Source organism: Tripterygium wilfordii, chromosome 4, assembly GCF_013401445.1.
Source record: "Tripterygium wilfordii isolate XIE 37 chromosome 4, ASM1340144v1, whole genome shotgun sequence".
Classification (NCBI taxonomy): Eukaryota; Viridiplantae; Streptophyta; class Magnoliopsida; order Celastrales; family Celastraceae; genus Tripterygium; species Tripterygium wilfordii.
The window spans coordinates 16,115,255-16,133,060 of NC_052235.1; the positions used below are offsets into that span (position 1 = coordinate 16,115,255).

The following is a 17,806-nucleotide window of genomic DNA, read 5'->3' on the forward strand; positions in this document are numbered from 1 at the left end:
ATGTTGAAGCTGTTTGGCGCATCGCTTTCAAAACTGTGGTGAGGTACTGTCAAATGTAATTTAGCGTTTGGCGTATATAAATAAAGGTGTGCTTATCTAGCTATGCGTATCAGTCGAAGCAGGAACCAAGGTGAAGTGCGTAGCTAGCGTTGTGCCTGTGCTTCCCGTGGAGAGCCTGAAGTGGGAGGAGCAGTGTACGTACGATTTAGGGTTTTGATGTTGGAGGGCAGTTTAGGCAATTTACATTTATGAAAGGGCAATCGTGTAATTTTATATCACTCCCGTGGGTTGAAACGTGGTTCAACGAGCTGTAAGCTGAAACACACGAAACTCGGCTTCACCAAATATGCTCCCGTTGCGGGAAAACACAAAGTAGAACGCGGGCTTTTAAACGTGCGGCCAAACTGTATCATTAAATAGACCTAAAATCTTACTCCTGCGCGATATTTAGGAGAAACTGTGCCATTGGCTAAACTTGTACGATTTTACTTTTTAGGGGTGTTTTTGTACATCACACAAGAAAAGAAAATATGTAATAATATGTCCGTCAACAACGACTTTGAAGAAATTAAGACGCAATCGCGGGAAGCTTCATGGAAGAAGCCTTAGCCCCTTATTTCTCTGACCATAGAAAGCATATAAATGCATATATATATTTATTTATTTGGTATTAAAAAACCGTTGAATGAAACTTGGTTCTGAAGTTTTAATGGAGGCCACACGGAATCATTAATCATTTCAACTATCCAACACACAACGATAAGCTAATGAGGGAAGTTGAAAAAACAAAAAAGACATTCTATTTAGACTTTTGCCTGATGGCCACCTCGCCATACTGTCCAGATTACTTAATTAATTACATCTTTTTCTGTAATTGTCATTTAGTATTATTATTTTCCTGAACAGTAATTGCATTTGGTATTTATTAGTGCTTGAACTGCGGCTCGCAGAGAGAGGTTCCAGCTGCTGCTTTGTGAATTTATCTGTAATACTAGTAAATTATATTATTTGGGGAGAACGGATACAGAAGAAAAACCATTATCTGACGGCCACGTATTCAGAAGAAAAAGAGGGGGTTTCTGGGCTCTGTTGGCTGGTTCGATTTTCCCAGATTCTTTTGATATGGTTGATTCTCTTGTTCGATTGCACAACAAAAGAACAAGTGTTGAGGCGGATATCTGTATGCTTGACTTTTGAGACGAGAGGGAGAAAGATGAGCAAGCACTCGGCCCCAGGTGCTTCCCGCCCCGCCCCGAGCAAGCCCAACTTCCTCACCAAGATCAAGGTATTTTCTTTTTATCTTCTTCCTCTTCGAGAGTGATTATCTTTTTACTGTATTATATTATATTATATTTGTTTGTGTTCTTGGTTGATTGATTGGGATTTTCATTTTATACTTCGCTTATTTTTCAATTGAATTGTGGAAGATGAACCCATATAGCCAAGTTGGTTTGTCCGTTGACTTTCGATCCACGTCGAGTTTGTAAATATCAGTCCATTCTTATGCTTTCCATCTCTTTTTTTCTAGTTTGGACACAAAGTTAATTTAGTGATAACTGTATTTTTATATTTCTCCCGCAAACACTTCTCAGTTCAGCGTCTTCAAACCCTTAATGAACTTTCCATCTTCAAATCATAAAATGTGTTGAATTAGATTACGATTCTCCAAAATTTGTGATTCAGTGATAATCACTCTGTGTTCTCAATTTATTTGTCCTTTTAGAGTGCATCTTGTTTTAATTCGCCGTCCCCAGACTGTGGAAAAGGGAGGAGTAAATCCTCAGGTAGAAAAACTTCGCATGGATTCCACTTGGTTGAAGGGAAATCTGGTCATGATATGGAGGACTATCATGTTGCTGAATACAGAAAAAAGAAGAATCATGAGCTCGGATTATTTGCCATATTTGATGGTCATCTTGGGGATCGCGTCCCAACTTACTTGAAAGATAACCTTTTCAATAACATACTCGATGAGGTACTTCTATATTTTCACTGTACTTGTTGGTTGCTTTATAAACTGTTCATTTGCAAAACACAAGAATGACTTGGTTAACTTTATATGGAAGAGGTGATCAACTGGTCATTCTTTTGTCATTGCTCACGATAAGCATAATGTGCCTGTGGTCCAATTAGATATTGTTAGGCTAGTTGACACTCTGATTTTCTTCTTTTTTCTTTTTTTCCATCCATGCATGACTTCTTAAATATTAGGGTGAGTGAGTTCTTTATTTCTTTTTCCGGTTATGCCTATGTTGAACAGCAAAATTTCTTCAAAGATCCTGCGATTGCAATAAAGAATGCATACTGCTCCACCGATAAGTTTATATTGGAAAACTCTATGCAATTGGGGCCAGGTGGCTCAACTGCAGTAACAGCAATTGTTATCGATGGAACAGACCTATGGGTTGCAAATGTTGGCGACTCAAGAGCTGTTGCCTTTGAGAGAGGTGCTGCCAACCAACTTACAGTAGATCATGAGCCACACAGCGAGCGCAAGAGGATTGAGAAGCAGGGTGGCTTTGTTACAATTCTTCCTGGTGAGTATATCTCATCTAATAAATTCTGCTCGACTTATCTTTTTCATAGTGTTGTTGAATTACAGTATGCCTATGCTGAAAAAGCTAATTCTTATATCAGGAGATGTTCCTAGGGTAAATGGCCAACTTGCAGTTGCACGTGCTTTCGGAGATCAGAGCCTGAAAGCACATTTAAGTTCCGAGCCGGACGTAAGACACGTGCCCATAGACCCTACAATTGAGTTTGTTATATTGGCAAGTGATGGACTGTGGAAGGTAAGTCCCTGTAGTACAGTTAATCGAGTACAGATTTCACACTAGTTCAACATCTTTCTGAAGGACTTCGGAAAATTTTGATATGACAGCAAGTTGTTATAGAGACACTAGAGGGGTTTGTGCTAATGATTGTGTAATCACCTTCACACCGATTTTCCTGGGAAATTAACAATTTTATTGATTCAATTTTATGGCAAGCATACTTGTTTTACAAATTATCACAAATCCAATTTATTAAGTTGGATTAGTTAAGATATTCCCTTCAATATCACTGGAGAATTATTTTTCTTATAAATTAAATAGTGGATTCTTCAAAGTACTGATCGATTTTAGCTTGTTTCAGTTGACTATACACATTTTAATTTTTTATGAAGTAACCATACACATTATAATTGGTCATTTTTTCAAGGTTTGGTGTTCCGCTTTCCGCTTTTGTTTGTCCACCATGACATTGAGCTAAGCAAATGTCCATTTCCAATGATGAAGTTGCTAGTTGGCTGTTGGGTCCTTTCTTCCTCTTCTTTTATTTTTTATTTTTTGGCTTTTTGCAGCCAATCCTTGTTGAGTACATCATCAGTCTGGCTTTCTCTGGCAAGTCGCTCACGTTGATTTATCGATCTTTCTTTCCAAAATGAATTTTGTTTTGACAAAGAATTTTCATTACTCTTGTTGAGATGTAATCCTACCATGTCTGTCTTCATTAAAAAATAGTTTATTGAAACTTTCTGACAAATTTTCATGGACAAAATCCCCTTGTATTTGTTCGCTAACCGACTTCAATCTTTTTCTTTAGCAACTTTACATCAACTGAGGTGAGAAGATTGTGGATATATGTGTTTGTTATGAATCTAAGATCAGTTAATGGACAAATATTGAACTTCAAAAGATTTTGGAGTTCCAAGGGTTGAGTAGGTGGTGTCCTTTGCGCAGATTTACATAAGGATTCAACAGGCTTGAATCTGTTGTATTAGTTGCATGCTACTGGGTTTCTTAAGGCTTTAATAATCTACATTGTATTGTTATGTGAAGAATCTAGAAGCCTGCTGTTTTTCTGTTCTGCTGATACTATCTAAGCTTTCATCATTGAAAGGGAAAGTTGGGTGTGCTTTGTTAATATGGAATAACTAAAAGCAAAACTGCATTGCTTAAGAGGGCACATAGTTTTGACTCATTTTATGCGCCACTATGACTGTGATGAGATGCCTGTGCTGTCTCATGTTAACACAATTTATTGTATAATTGTGGTTTCTCTGACTGACAGGTTATGAAGAATCAAGAGGCAGTTGATTTTGTGAAATCTATTAGAGATCCTCAAGCAGCAGCTAAGCGTTTGACAAGTGAAGCATTGGCAAGAAAGAGTAAGGATGATATATCATGCATTGTTATCCGATTTGGATGAAGAAACTGGTAGAAAGCTCGACGCCACCACCAATTCATTATATTTGGTACTGCAGCAGCATTTTGAATTCTCAACTGCGGTGTTGTGTCAGTATGGTTGAATATGGTTCAAAGAGCTCTATTTCTGTAGCAGCTTTTCTTTTAGAGTCTTTTCACCGCCAACTTGACATGGAAGTGATGCATTTTTTCATGTTTCCAAAGGAAGAAATTCCCTCATTCTTGGATACTTTTAGGAATTGGGTGCAGTTAATATGGGTAATTCTTTTCTCTGGAAGAATAATAAAGGTAAGAGAAACAGGACCGACGATAGTTCTGTGTATAAACCTACAGTGTGTAAAGAGCTATGACGTATATGAGCTACTGCAGATCCTTCGATGTTGTATACGTAGTAATAATGGCAGCGGTTGTTTCTGCTTGGTCATGTTGCTTGTTTGCCTATATCGTATACATTTGTTTTTGTTGCCTATATATATCGTATACATTTGCTTTTTTGTTTTTGGCATATATCATACACAGAGAGTCATAAGCATGCAGCCCTGTTTTACTTACCAATACTATTATTGTTCATTAATTCTGGAATTTGCAATGGATAATCGATTATTGTTTTTTTTTTCTCTGGTCCTGGAAATATAATTTTGTAAAAATGGAGAAAATAATGATGGGGGTTGATCCTAATCGAGTGTTCTCGCACATCCTAGAAGAAACGAAAACTCCACTCCCATCAAGCCGAGTACTCTCTCTTGCCGGTGAGTGCCAGTGGCTATAAATTACAAAAAATAATATCGAAGTATTACCACTTTGACAATATTACGCATTATTGGGGGAATCTGTTTAGGGTGATTGTATAAAAGGTGACAAGTAGGAAACGTTCTCAGAACGTATGGACCGACCTAAGCAGAAAACATCTTTTTTGATAAAATATTATTCATGATAAAAAAAAAAGCATCGATGTTCTCCAAAATATCATTGTCACAAATACATATCAATACATAAGCAAATCATTCCAAGGCTTTGCCAATGATGGTGTTGGCTTGATAGTATAATGCATGATAGTCATACTTTTTCACCAAAATTTAATTCTCTTTGAAAACACAAGCTTACATATAAATTTTTAATGAATTGCATAATTTGTGAGTTAGTATGTAAACCCGATGGATTTAGCTAACACATACCGGAAGTGGCTGCAGCCATACAACAAAAAAACAATCCATCTAAGGATTTTGCTGTAACAATTTTCAGTCGGCATACCAGGTCTTACCCTGTCTTACGTCGTTTTACAAATTGATCCACAGCACTAGGAAAACAGAGTGAGATGACAATAAAAGTTTCTAATTACTTTCATGGTCAAAAACATATATTTTTGTTGTTGTTAAGTATCAAACTTCATCTTTGCTTCGTCTAATGACGGATTTTCATGTAATGAAGCATATTGGGTCCACCAACTGCCGTATAATTAGAGCACTCACATTAATGTATCTAAAAGATGTCTAATAGGGATAATAGAGAACATTCATATTTGCTTTTTATTAGAATCGAACATTGAACTTACATATGTCTAATTCAATCGATTGTCAACCGAGTTATCGCTCGTTGATCTCTATTTTTGATACTTGTTCAAGTGGGTATCTACTTCTATATAACCAAAAAGTAAGTATATAAAAGTTTAAAATATTAAAATAATAAATACCTTTATTTTTTACTAATTATTTTTATTTATAATTAATGCTAATTATTTTTTCTAAAATTAATATATAATGAAACATTTTAATTTACTTGAAATCAGAAAATATAGACAAATAATAATAAAATAAAAAGAAATAAAAAGAAATAAATATTTTAATATTATAGAGATTTAGAATAAAGATATTGATATAGTTGTTAATAAATAGAGAATATGTAAACTATTAAAAAATAGTATTTTATTAGATAAAATAGAGTCTGTTAAGAGAGACAATGTGAATGTTGTAAGAATGTGATGAGAATCCCACATCGGAAGATAGTGGGTTTAGAGTCTAGCTTATAAGGGAAGACAAACTTCCTATTATCAACCTGAGTTTTCAATAGAGAGTTAGGCCTAAACTTGTGATGCTAGACTTGGGCCCCCAATCCCGTGTGGCGGGTATTTATCATTGGTGTTTTCATTGAGAGTGCACGCACCTGCGTGCAGACCCGTGAGTCGTTAAAAAAGAGAAAAAATTCCGTTAAAAGTAACTGAAAAAAAACAAAGGCAGTTACTTTTTTGTAGATTTGTTCACTTTGTGTTTAAATAGAGTGATTTTTTATGGTCATAACAAGTTAAGAGATGTAACTATAATGTCATGCAAATAATGTTTACTTTTTCGTAGATTTGTTCACTTTGTGTTTAAATACAGTGATTTTTTATGGTCATAACAAGTTAAGAGATGTAACTATAATGTCATGCAAATAATGTTTATGAACGTCTATTGATTTAAAGCATCTTATCAAGAGTAGGATAGATGCATGTGACAAGAAGAATCATGCAAAGATTACTTAAAAGTAACTGGGAAAGCCCTAGATCCACTGGACCTGGTAAGGCTTTGTGACCCTGGCTCGCAAGGCTTAGGACGTTAAGTGGGCCATATGTCGAAATGATACAACCAAGGCCATACACGAGGACGTGCATGGTCCCAAGGGGGGAGGATTGATGAGAATCCCACATTGGAAGATGATGGATTTGGAGTTTAGCTTATAAGAGAGGACAAACCTCTTATTGTCAACCTAGGTTTTCAAGGATGTGCACGCTCCCAAGGGGGGAGGATTGATGAGAATCTCACATCGAAAAATGGTGGGCTTGGAGTTTAGCTTATAAGAGAGGATAAACCTCTAGTTGTCAACATGAGTTTTCAAGGACGTGCATGCTCCCAAGGGGGGAGGATTGATGAGAATCCCACATCGGAAGATGGTGGGTTTGAAGTTTAGCTTATAAGAGAGGACAAATCTCTTATTATCAACCTGAGTTTTCAATAGAGAATTAGGCCCAAACTTGTGATGCTAGACTTGGACCCCATCTCTTGTGGCGGGTATTCATCAGAATGTCACACTTGACTAGGGGTGAATATCGGGTCGGGTTCCGGGTTATCGGACCGGGTCTGACCCTACCCGATATTTTTTAGAAGCTATAAACCCGGTCCGGTAACCCTGTTAAGGAAAACCGGGTTACCAGGTTATCGGGTCACCGGGTTATCGATTTCGGGTAACCCGGTTTGATTGAGTCTCAAAAATTCAAAATCTTTCACAATATCCTATAATGTGATGTTTATCAAACTATCAGTACATAAGATATGCTAATTGAGCCTAATTACAAAATTGGGAAAGGATAAACAAGAGACATGGTATCAGGCCTTCATTTCAACTCCTTCAGAGTAGAGAACAAGGTCCAAGCTCCAAAGTGCAGGAGAGACTTCCCCATACTAACTATGCATCATAAAATAATCATCATAAAACAGCTTTTAAGCCTTCTGTTGTCAGCACCGAGCATCATAAAACCAATATAACTAGTCAAAAACAATTTTCTCCACCATACTAACTATGCCTCCTGCTACAACAATTTTCCAGGTCCAACAATAGCACCTTTACCCAAAAACTCAAGAGAAGCCAAATACTAACTATGGCAATATGCCATTAATTCCAGAGTGCTTGCAATTAATAAACTCCTTCTAAAAATCATAAAACCATCAATAGAGATAAATTCAAAAAACAGTAGCTTGAAAGATATTCCAGAGGTGCAGCAAATCAATATTGGGCTTGCTGGTTACAACCAGCCCATATGTGGGTAGTGGTTGGGCTCGTGTGGTTGGTTAAGGAATGTATGGGCCCGTTGGGTGTGTGTATGGACGCGCACCTGGCCTGGTTCTTATCATAAACCAATAATGAAATTTGATGATTGAACATACATGAAAATACTAGGAACAAATGAATTTTTCAATATTCAAATTCAATATGGCAAATCAAAAAGACAAAAACCCTAAGAAATTCCCTACTTGAATTGAACAAGTGTACATGAAAATACCAGGAACAAATGAATTTTTCAATATTCAAATTCAATATAGCAAATCAAAAAGACAAAAACCCTAAGAAATTCCCTACTTGAATTGAACAAGTGAACATAATAGCAGTCTAACCAACTACAATGACAGGGATAGGCAGAGGCGGACAGGTCAAAGATGCAGAGGAATAGAGGACACATGAGATGCTTACTGTAGAGGAGAAGTGAGAAACTGATCGGCACAGACCAAGAGAAGACGATGGGCATAGACCAAGAGTTGGAGAAGCCTTCTCCGATGGCGATGAGGATGAAGCGGCGAAGAAATTAGGTTTACTGATTGCTTCATTGATGAGAGACAGCTGCACGAGAGGGAGGCATTGGAGGCTTGAGCAATTGTTTAGGTCTCTGTCTTCTACTTTTCAATTTTGCACGAAGAAATTAGGTTTACTTTCATTTGTTAATTGTTATAACTATTAACTAATAAACATATAATCAATTAATCACTAATTACTAATTAATAACAAATAAATTATAAATAATTATTTGTTATAATTAGTTATCGGGTCGATAACTTGATAACCAACTATATCTATGTTGAATATATATGTTTGAGTGATTACAAAAACATGATTGATTGAACTTTGATCCATAATGTACATGAGAAATCTTAGACCTATATGTCCTGCCCAAAATACATGGGAATTTGATTTATTGAACTAACATGGACTAACATTGCAAGAAGCCCTAACAAGGCTTACATAGCATGTCTTGAGTTTAATTGTGTGTAGGATGATCAAGTTGGCCATGTATCAACATGGTGACCTTAACCGAACTGTAATGAAGACTTAATCATTGTCAAACATGATTAAGAAAGTCATTTCGTGCTCAACCATGGTCAGAATATGTAAAGAATATATTGGAGCTTAAATGGAGCCAATTGAAGAAAAGTTGATTTTCTGGTCAGAATCAAAGTCAACAGACTGACGTGGCAGATGACATGGACGTGATGACATGGCATATGAATTGGATACATGAAATGGATTAGTGGAGCCAATAAGAGCTACAAGTCAACAATAGAGATTTAAAGTCAAAAAAGCAAGAGGAGATATGCAATAAATGCCTCACATGCTCAAGATCTCTTTTGCTACAAAAGAGACATAATTTGTTGGAAAAGCACTTTGGAAAGAGACAAAGGAAGGTGATTTATTTCAAAGGTTTTCCCCATCCAATGGTACACATTCCTTCCCTCCAAAATATCCTTTTTGATCCATTGGTGCAAGATTAAATCTTTCCACTACACCTTTTTACCCAATGGCTATCTTTGAATCTTCCTCATCTAAGGACCATTATTTCTTCCTACCAAAAGAGACTTGTTGTAATCATTTTCACACTTCTCTAAGCCTTCTAACGTCTATAATGATCCAAGGGTCCATATCTTTCATATCATTCCAATGACCCTCATTTCATGAGCTTACACTCCACAATTTTCTATAAAAACTAACTCTTTGTCTATGGTGCATAGACTTGGCCGAAAATTACTCTTTCTCTCTCAAGTGTTCTTCATCTTCTAAGCTTTCATTCTTTCACTCATTCATTCCTTGATTACATACTTGATTTTGAAGAGAGATCATATACACTAGCCAAGCAAAGCTTTATTGTTACTCTTGAGCCTTTCTTACTTGATTCTTATCATTTCCTCAAGAGCCATTTTCTTGCTTGAACAATCTGAATTCCAGAACATAAAAGGCCACTCTGAAACTTTCATTTCATACATTTGAGCCTTCTTCACTTGATTCAAGCTAGTTGTTACATATTCAAGGTCCACAAACTCTAGCAACTAAAATACTACAAAACTGTCCAGATTTTCACCATACCATATCCAGCTACCTAAGAGCCTCATTTGAGCCTAAACACTTCCATATCTAGCTACTCAAAGAGCCATACCTTGGGCTTAAACTACTTCTCTACCCGGCTGCCATAAAGAGCCTATTTGAGAGTTCAACTTGTTGATTTGTGCTCTCGGTGAGATCGAGGTGTATTGTTGATAAGAGTTTGTGTGGTGAGCTATAAATCACACGGTGTGTAAAGTTTGGTGTTTGAGCTACAAAAACATTGGTTGTATGAGTTCCGCTTGACTCGGTTGAACAAGCCATAGTGGAGTGTTTGAAATTCCCAAGTGGGACTTGGGGAGTGGAGTAGGCTTGGGTTAAGCCGAACCACTATAAATCTCTTGCCTCTTTTACTTTCCAGCAATTTCAATTAGCATTGCATTCTCATATCATACATACTTGAAATTGATCATTTAGGTTGCTAGAGTCAAGCTTGTTCAATTAATTGTCAAATCTGATTTTGTGCCCTAATTACATTTGTTTTGCAAGTGACATATACATACTTGATCATCTTGCTTGGTTCTTGATCTTAAAGTTATCTATCTTGCTTATATCAATTGTCCTTGACTTGCTTGAGCTTATTTGATTGCTTTGTGCTCAAATCTGCCATTAGGAGACCATACAATCATATTAGGATTTTATATGTGATTTGCTCAAATTGATTGTTCTACTTGACTTATATATATCTACACTAGTACTCAATTTGGTATTTAGCTTCCGCTTAGGGTGAAACTGAAAAAGGAGTGACCTAGTCTAAATTTGACTAAGGACACAATTCACCCCCCTCTTGTGGTGCCATACGTCCTAACATTCTAGACCCGATACCCGAACCTGTTAACAGAGATCCGGGTCAGATTTAGCCCGATCAGATAAAAAGGTTATCGGGTTAGTCCGATAACCATCGGGTCAGACCGGGTCATCGGGTCGGACCAGGTTTTCAGACCCGGTGTACACCCCTACACTTGACCCACCTCACGTGTCCATCATTTATAGATTGAGAGAGGGCCAAATAAACAATTAGCTGCCATCTTAAATGTCAACATTTAAGCCTTGGACAGGGCATTGATTTAAAGCATCAGAGCTTAAATTGAAGCATTTATGTTACATTGTTTTGTCTCGTTTGTAAGGGCAATAATTGAGCAATTATCGATCACAATCCACAGGAGATTACAGGAGTTATCATTAGTACTTTTCCTGAAGCTGAAGAGACGAAAATAGAAGACAACCTCTCTGCCATCACCACATCATAATAATAATGTTTTGCTAAAATCATCAATACCCATGATAATATCACTAAATGGTTTACTAAATCAAAGTACAAACACCAAATATGCATAGAATCAAAGCAAATAGTAAAGAGACAGGAGATTTATGTGATTCGACGTAAAGCGTATCCACGAATGGTAGAGAAGTGTGGTGATCAAGTGATCATATGAATGATTGTTTTATGAAGATAATGACAATATAAAAATAGTACTAAAATACCGGACCTCCAGTATATTACCGCCAATCATACCGGTATTTGATCGGTCCGACATGTGAGGCTTTCTGTTTCTGGTTTAATTGGTGGGAATGGCCGACATTTAATATATTTATAATATAGTTAAACATTGTAGGGGAAAAAAATAATCAGACCCAATTCAAATATAAATGGGAATGATCAAAACAAAAGCCCAAAAGAGGCAATGTCTAAAAAGTCCAATATAACACAAAATACCAAAACATAAGTCTAAAATGACATGGTCAAATGTTTTACAATAAGTCGAATATCCGGTAGATAAAAAAGATGATTCACAAGGCTAAGTAAGAGACAACTGATGAATGAAGTCGAAGATAAGACTGTTCCATATCAACAGTTGTGTTCGAAAGAGACAAGAAACTTTCCTAACTGCTGCAAACTGCTTCAACCGCTGCAAACTGATGTAACTGCAAAGGACAAGTATAAAAGGAAGATAGTCAGCAATGGAAAGGGGGGTCATCAAGAACATTCAAAACACTTTATTCTTTTCATGTATTATCTGTAATCCCAACAAAGCAATAAAAACAATTCATAATTCTGTACCATGGATCTAGGCTCAAAGCCGAACCACGTAAATTTCCTTATCATTTATTTCAAACCTTTCAAGTTACACAGTTATCATTTTTCTTCGATTGTTGAATTATTGCATCAACAAACATATTATATAAATATTGTAGAAATGTTAAAACACTGCATTAAGTAATATTTTTAAATTACTTTAAATGGGTGGGTCTCACTACAAAAGGATAAAATAAAATAAAATAAAAAAGCGCAACTTTTTAGGCGTGAGTCAACGTTTTGGATGTGGATCCTAAACCTAAAAAAGTAAAATGTCTCAAATTGCCTTAAAACAAAGGAAAATGTTATTTGTCCCAACATTTTTTGTCCCAAATCTTCCCAATCCCATGTGGCATTGCCACCTAAGCTTGTTGACATGGAAAACATACTTACATGGATGAAATACATTTGAAATTTAAGTTTTCCTCTTCTCTTTCCACTTCTCTTTTATTCAAATTTTAAAAACCAAATCTCCCTCTTTTATCTCCATATCCTCTCCTACTTCCACCTTCTCTCATGTCTTTATGCACACTGTTTTTTTGCATTCAAAATTCGATTACATTGTTATTGTTGCACACAAACATTGCGGTTACATTGTTTTTTTGCCAATAAATTGTCAAATTTATCAAAACAATGTAATTTCCAGAATAATTTGAATTGTCAAATTTATCAAAACAATGTAATTTCTAGAATAATGTGAATTGCCAAATTTATCAAAACAATGTAATTTTCAGCAATGTTAATTCCCAAATTTCCAGCACAATGTAAATTGTCAAATTTTCAGAACAATGTAAATAGTCAAATTGATCAAAAATAATGTAATCTTCAATGCTTTTACATTGTTTTTAAAACAATGTCATTTCCAGAATAAACATATATAAGATGGAGAAAAATGTAAAGCATAAACCAACAATGTTTTTTATGTACAAATCAATGTAATTTCCTGACAGACTAGTTACACTGTTATTCATTCAAATGCACTGCATAAACCAATCAAGAATAACAATGTATATATATACATTGTCTCAAAAGCATATTCATTCAAATGGTTGTCAAACACAGTGCTACATTGTTTTCCATACAGTGTATCATCCACAAAGTGCTACATTGTTTTACATTGTTTTTCCAGCAACACAGATTTGTAGTTACATTGTCAACAAAACAACGTATTTTTCCTAATATGTTAAATATAAGTTGGGGAAAAACTGAACTACAAACCAGTCAAAATAACAAGGTAAATATATTGTTTCAATTCATTCATAACATTGTAATTTTAAAAAATAAGAAAAAATAAGTAAGACAAAAAACAAGGCACAAAGACTACTTATCATATTGCTAGAGGTGATTAAGATGTTGTTGGAGGTGAAGGTGGTTGGTGACTTTGTTGGAGGTGGTTGGAAGCCCGGATCAACAAATTATATTGTCTTGTAAACAATGTAATTGCTCGAGGTCGCCGGATTCCGGTGACTATCTGGCTGAAAAGTGGTTGGGTAAGGTGCACCTCGACATGTGGAGTCCGAATATGGAGTCAGTTGTTGGAGACGTCGCCGGAGGTGGCCGGATCGACGCGATTTGTGTCGAGATGTCCTCCTCCTTTTGGTGCGTTTTTCCGACAATACGCACAACGATAGGTGGTATGGAGGGTCGAGAAATAATCGTGGTGGTCAGACGCTTCCGTTCGGTGGGTCAATGGCTCCAATCGGTGGCCGGATGACGGAGCTCCGGTGGTGGCAGTGCTAACTTTCGTGAGAGGGAGGGAGAAGAGAGAGAAAGGGAAGGTAAAAGAGAGAGTGTGTGTTTTTATAGAGAGAAAATGCTGATGTGGAAGGATGATGTGGCTTGCCACATAGATCTGGGAAGATTTGGGACAATTTTTATTGGGCTATTTAGCAGGGTTGTAAAACAAATTCCTATCAGGAGCTTTTTTTTTAACGATATCGTCAGTTTATGCGAACGATATCGCCCAACTTATTCCTCTGTTTGGTGGGGCGGGCTAGGAAAGCTGGCCCGCATCCGTCCCAATAGACGCCCCATCAAACAAAGCCATTGTAAAATTCATTAAAGCGTGTGTTTTTTTTCCCTCTCAAAATATGAGTTGACCGCCATTACATGCAACGGATCAAAATTCACTATTACACCACAATTAAGTCCTTGCATTTTTTTCTTTTTTTTTTGAGAAAAGAAAATTCATTAACCACACAGAGAACGACACAAGACGATTCCGGTCTCTTGAAATTAGAGAACCAACAATCGACGGAAATCGCGAAAGCCAAACAAACCGACTCACGCCATCCTTTGCAATGCGAGCAAGGGAATGTGCTACGGTATTACCCGAACGAGGAACATGCACCCACTTGGTAACACCAATACAATCCATGATAGACCTTATCTCCTCCACAAAGTTACCCAACCTACAAAGCATATAATCTGCATCTGTTAAAGCCTTTACAACATTAGTTGAGTCCACTTCAATAATGAAACCCCTATCCACAGCTATAAGCTTCCCTTGGCCTTCTCAGACAAACACAGGGTAGGAGAACCATGGTGATCCCGAAGAATCGCCCTCACTCCAATCTCATCCTTATCCTCAAATAGGGCCCCATCAACATTTAACTTAAAACACCCATAATCTGGAGCCACCCAGCAAGCATCTGGACTAGTAGGCTCATGGGCCTGATCCCGTAGTATTGGATTAGGAGAAAGCCAACCTCAGAGGCAGCAGAAAATTCAGCAGAGAAACTACGCTGCTTGACCGCTAGTTCTTTTGGCAAATAGCTCCTCCCTTCATGCAACATATGATTCCTATTGTTCCAAAGAACCCACAACCCAGTAGCAAATAAAACTTGAGCCTTACAAGAGCCTGAAACTAGAACAGCAGGAATCCAGTCATGTTGGGACAACCCTTTCCCTAAATCAGATAGCACCATAACATTCAGATCAGACCACAGACGGACAGCAGTTAGACAGGACTTAAAAACATGATCAGAATCCTCCCTCAAAATGCCACAACTCAAGCAACCAGCAAAGACACTCACATGCCTTCTCACCAGATTTTGATTGGTGGGAATAACATTGAGAACGATAGACCACAATAGGTGGCAGATCTTTAGAGGCACCGCCACTTTCCATAATTTTCCCCAAGGAAACCTATCCGCTCCACCAGAAGAAGAAGGGCTCGGGCATATCTGGGATTTAAGGTTCACCGCAAGGTGATAAGCAGTCTTAACTGTATAGATGCCCGAAGGGTCCCAATGTCAAATCATAGTATCCCTACATTTTGTGCGAGGCAAAGGAATAACAAGAATGGATTCAGCTTCAAAGGGCAAGAATATGGATTTTACACGATCGACATCCCAAACTCTATTCTGATCATCAATCAAAGAGCTGACACACTCTCTTTGAATATCCAAATCCAGGGGGAAATAGGCTTAAACGAGTAAGGAGTTGGTAACCATGGATCCACACCTATTTGCAACCCCAGTCCAGTACTCACCCTCCAGTGTGCACCCTTATGAATCAAATCGATGGATTGCCACAAGCTCCTCTAGGTGAAGGAAGGGTTGGAACGCAGTTTAGGCCCAAGAACATTCCCCGTCGGGAAGTAATGCTACTTGAGAACTCTCGCCACCAACGAATTGGGGTATCTCATCAATCTCCAAATATTTTTCTTAAGCAAAGTGTCATTGAAACACTCTAAGAGTGTGTTTGGATTGAAGGATTTGGAGGGAAGGGAAGATAAGGGAAATGAAGTTTTCTTCAATTCTCTTATTTGGATAGATTATAAAAAATTGAGGGGAGGGATTTGAGTGGTTTGGGAGGAAGATTTAATTAAATTTTTGTCAAAATTCTTTCCTCCCAAAATGGAGTCATTTGGAGGAGAGAGATTACTAATTAAGTTACTTATAAGTTTAAAATCTATTTTACCCTTGAACATAATACTTAAACATAAAAAATAAGGATAAACTAGTAAATTAAATTACTTTTTTTTTATCTGTTTGAGACGGGGAAATGCATTTTCCCTTCCATTCTCTTCCATTTCCTTCCTTTCCCTCCAAATCCCTCAATCCAAACACACTCTAAATCTCTAAAACCCAACCCACCGTGTAACTTGGATTTAGTCAAATGTTTCCAGCTGACCCAACGTATCTTTCGCCGCCCCTCTTTGGATCCTCACCAGAAACCAGTCGTGCGCTGCATAATCCATTAGGTAACGGATTTCGGTAACTTAAAACACGACATCGCATAAGATGGAATTGTATTGCTTGTATGACTGACTTAAGCATTACATCTTTACCCCCACGAGAGAGGAACCTCTCATTTCAGCCATGAATCCTCCTGGTAACACGGACTCGAATATAGTCGAAATTTTTTTTCAGATTAAATAAGTTCTTGTACTTTCCATAATGGGTTTCATTAGGCCTTATATCATTTTTTACTTTTAAAATTGAAGATGTGACAGACTGGCAGTTACTTTTCATAAGTGAATTTATTTTCAAAAAATAAAAAATGGTGTATTAAATCTGACGTGGCTTTAAGTCCAACAAAATAAAAATTTAAATCAAAATGAGAATGTAAATCAAAACCAAAACATAAAATTGAAAGAGGGAAAACTCTACTCCTAACTCGTAGAGACAAAGAGCCCTACTTCTTCCTGCACCTCTCGTTCTTCTTTTTCTCTTCAATTATGGTTCCATGCTCATGAACTCAATGTATTTATTGTGACTGTTATATTTTTGTGCATATATTGGGTTTCGATTTAAGTTTTTTAATTTGGGTTTTGTTTAGGGGTTTTGATTCAGATTTTCAATTTTGGATTCGAATTTGAGTTTCAATTGGGGTTTCAAATTTGAGTCTTTGAGATGTGATTCTATCCTAATGATGAAAATTAATTGTAATTGTATTGTTTTAAGATTTTAATAGTTGTTCAAACAGTGGGTATAGTACTGAAGAAGAAAAAGTTTTTCCTGAAGATAATTCTTCTAAGGACGATGAGGAAGTAATTGTTGCTAGAGAGAGTTAAAAATCATAAGAGGGATTGAAGGGATGTTGCTGTAAGCTCTTAAGAAGAAGAAATTGGTGGACCAAAATTTTACGAACAGCCCATTCGCGACTGTTCTCAAAGAAGGCTGATGTGCTATAAGAAATGATCTTTTTAGTTCATATGCTAAAGTAAATAATCTTTTCATTTAAAAAAATTGAAGAAGGACTAGCCAGTGGATCAACGGGACCCATCGCCCATCTCATTTCCTTTTCAAACAAACCGCGTATTGAGAGCATAATGATAATAGAGAGTTATTTATTTATTTATTATTATTTTTTATAATAGTTACCACATAAACAATGATACAAAACCTCTTTAACTTTAACGTGTTTTCTTTTGAAACATAATTTGTTCTATTGATATCTTTTTATATCCAAAAATTCTATAAAGCCTAAACTATCAAGTTTGACTTCTAAAAATACTAAATAGAGTACAATTTTAGAATTGCTCAACTCTCTTCATAAATGAATTTTTCACGTTTTTTGTCAATTTGAAACATAAGTTGGTAGTATATTTTTGTTTCCAAAAGTTGTACAAAAAGCAAGTTAGATTTCTAATAACACTAAATAAAGTATAATGATTTATTTTGATGTTTTGAAATTG

At 36.6% G+C, this 17,806-nt stretch overlaps 1 protein-coding gene across 1 annotated transcript; it reads left to right on the forward strand.

Moving 5' to 3' along the window:
- Positions 1 to 790: 790 nt before the first annotated feature.
- On the forward strand, positions 791 to 4,681 carry LOC119997293 (probable protein phosphatase 2C 44). The gene is made up of 5 exons (XM_038844202.1): positions 791 to 1,285; positions 1,724 to 1,975; positions 2,261 to 2,537; positions 2,638 to 2,792; positions 4,054 to 4,681. The coding sequence occupies exons 1-5, from the start codon at positions 1,214 to 1,216 to the stop codon at positions 4,189 to 4,191; spliced, it is 894 nt and encodes a 297-aa protein (XP_038700130.1). The 5' UTR covers positions 791 to 1,213; the 3' UTR covers positions 4,192 to 4,681.
- Positions 4,682 to 17,806: the final 13,125 nt, after the last annotated feature.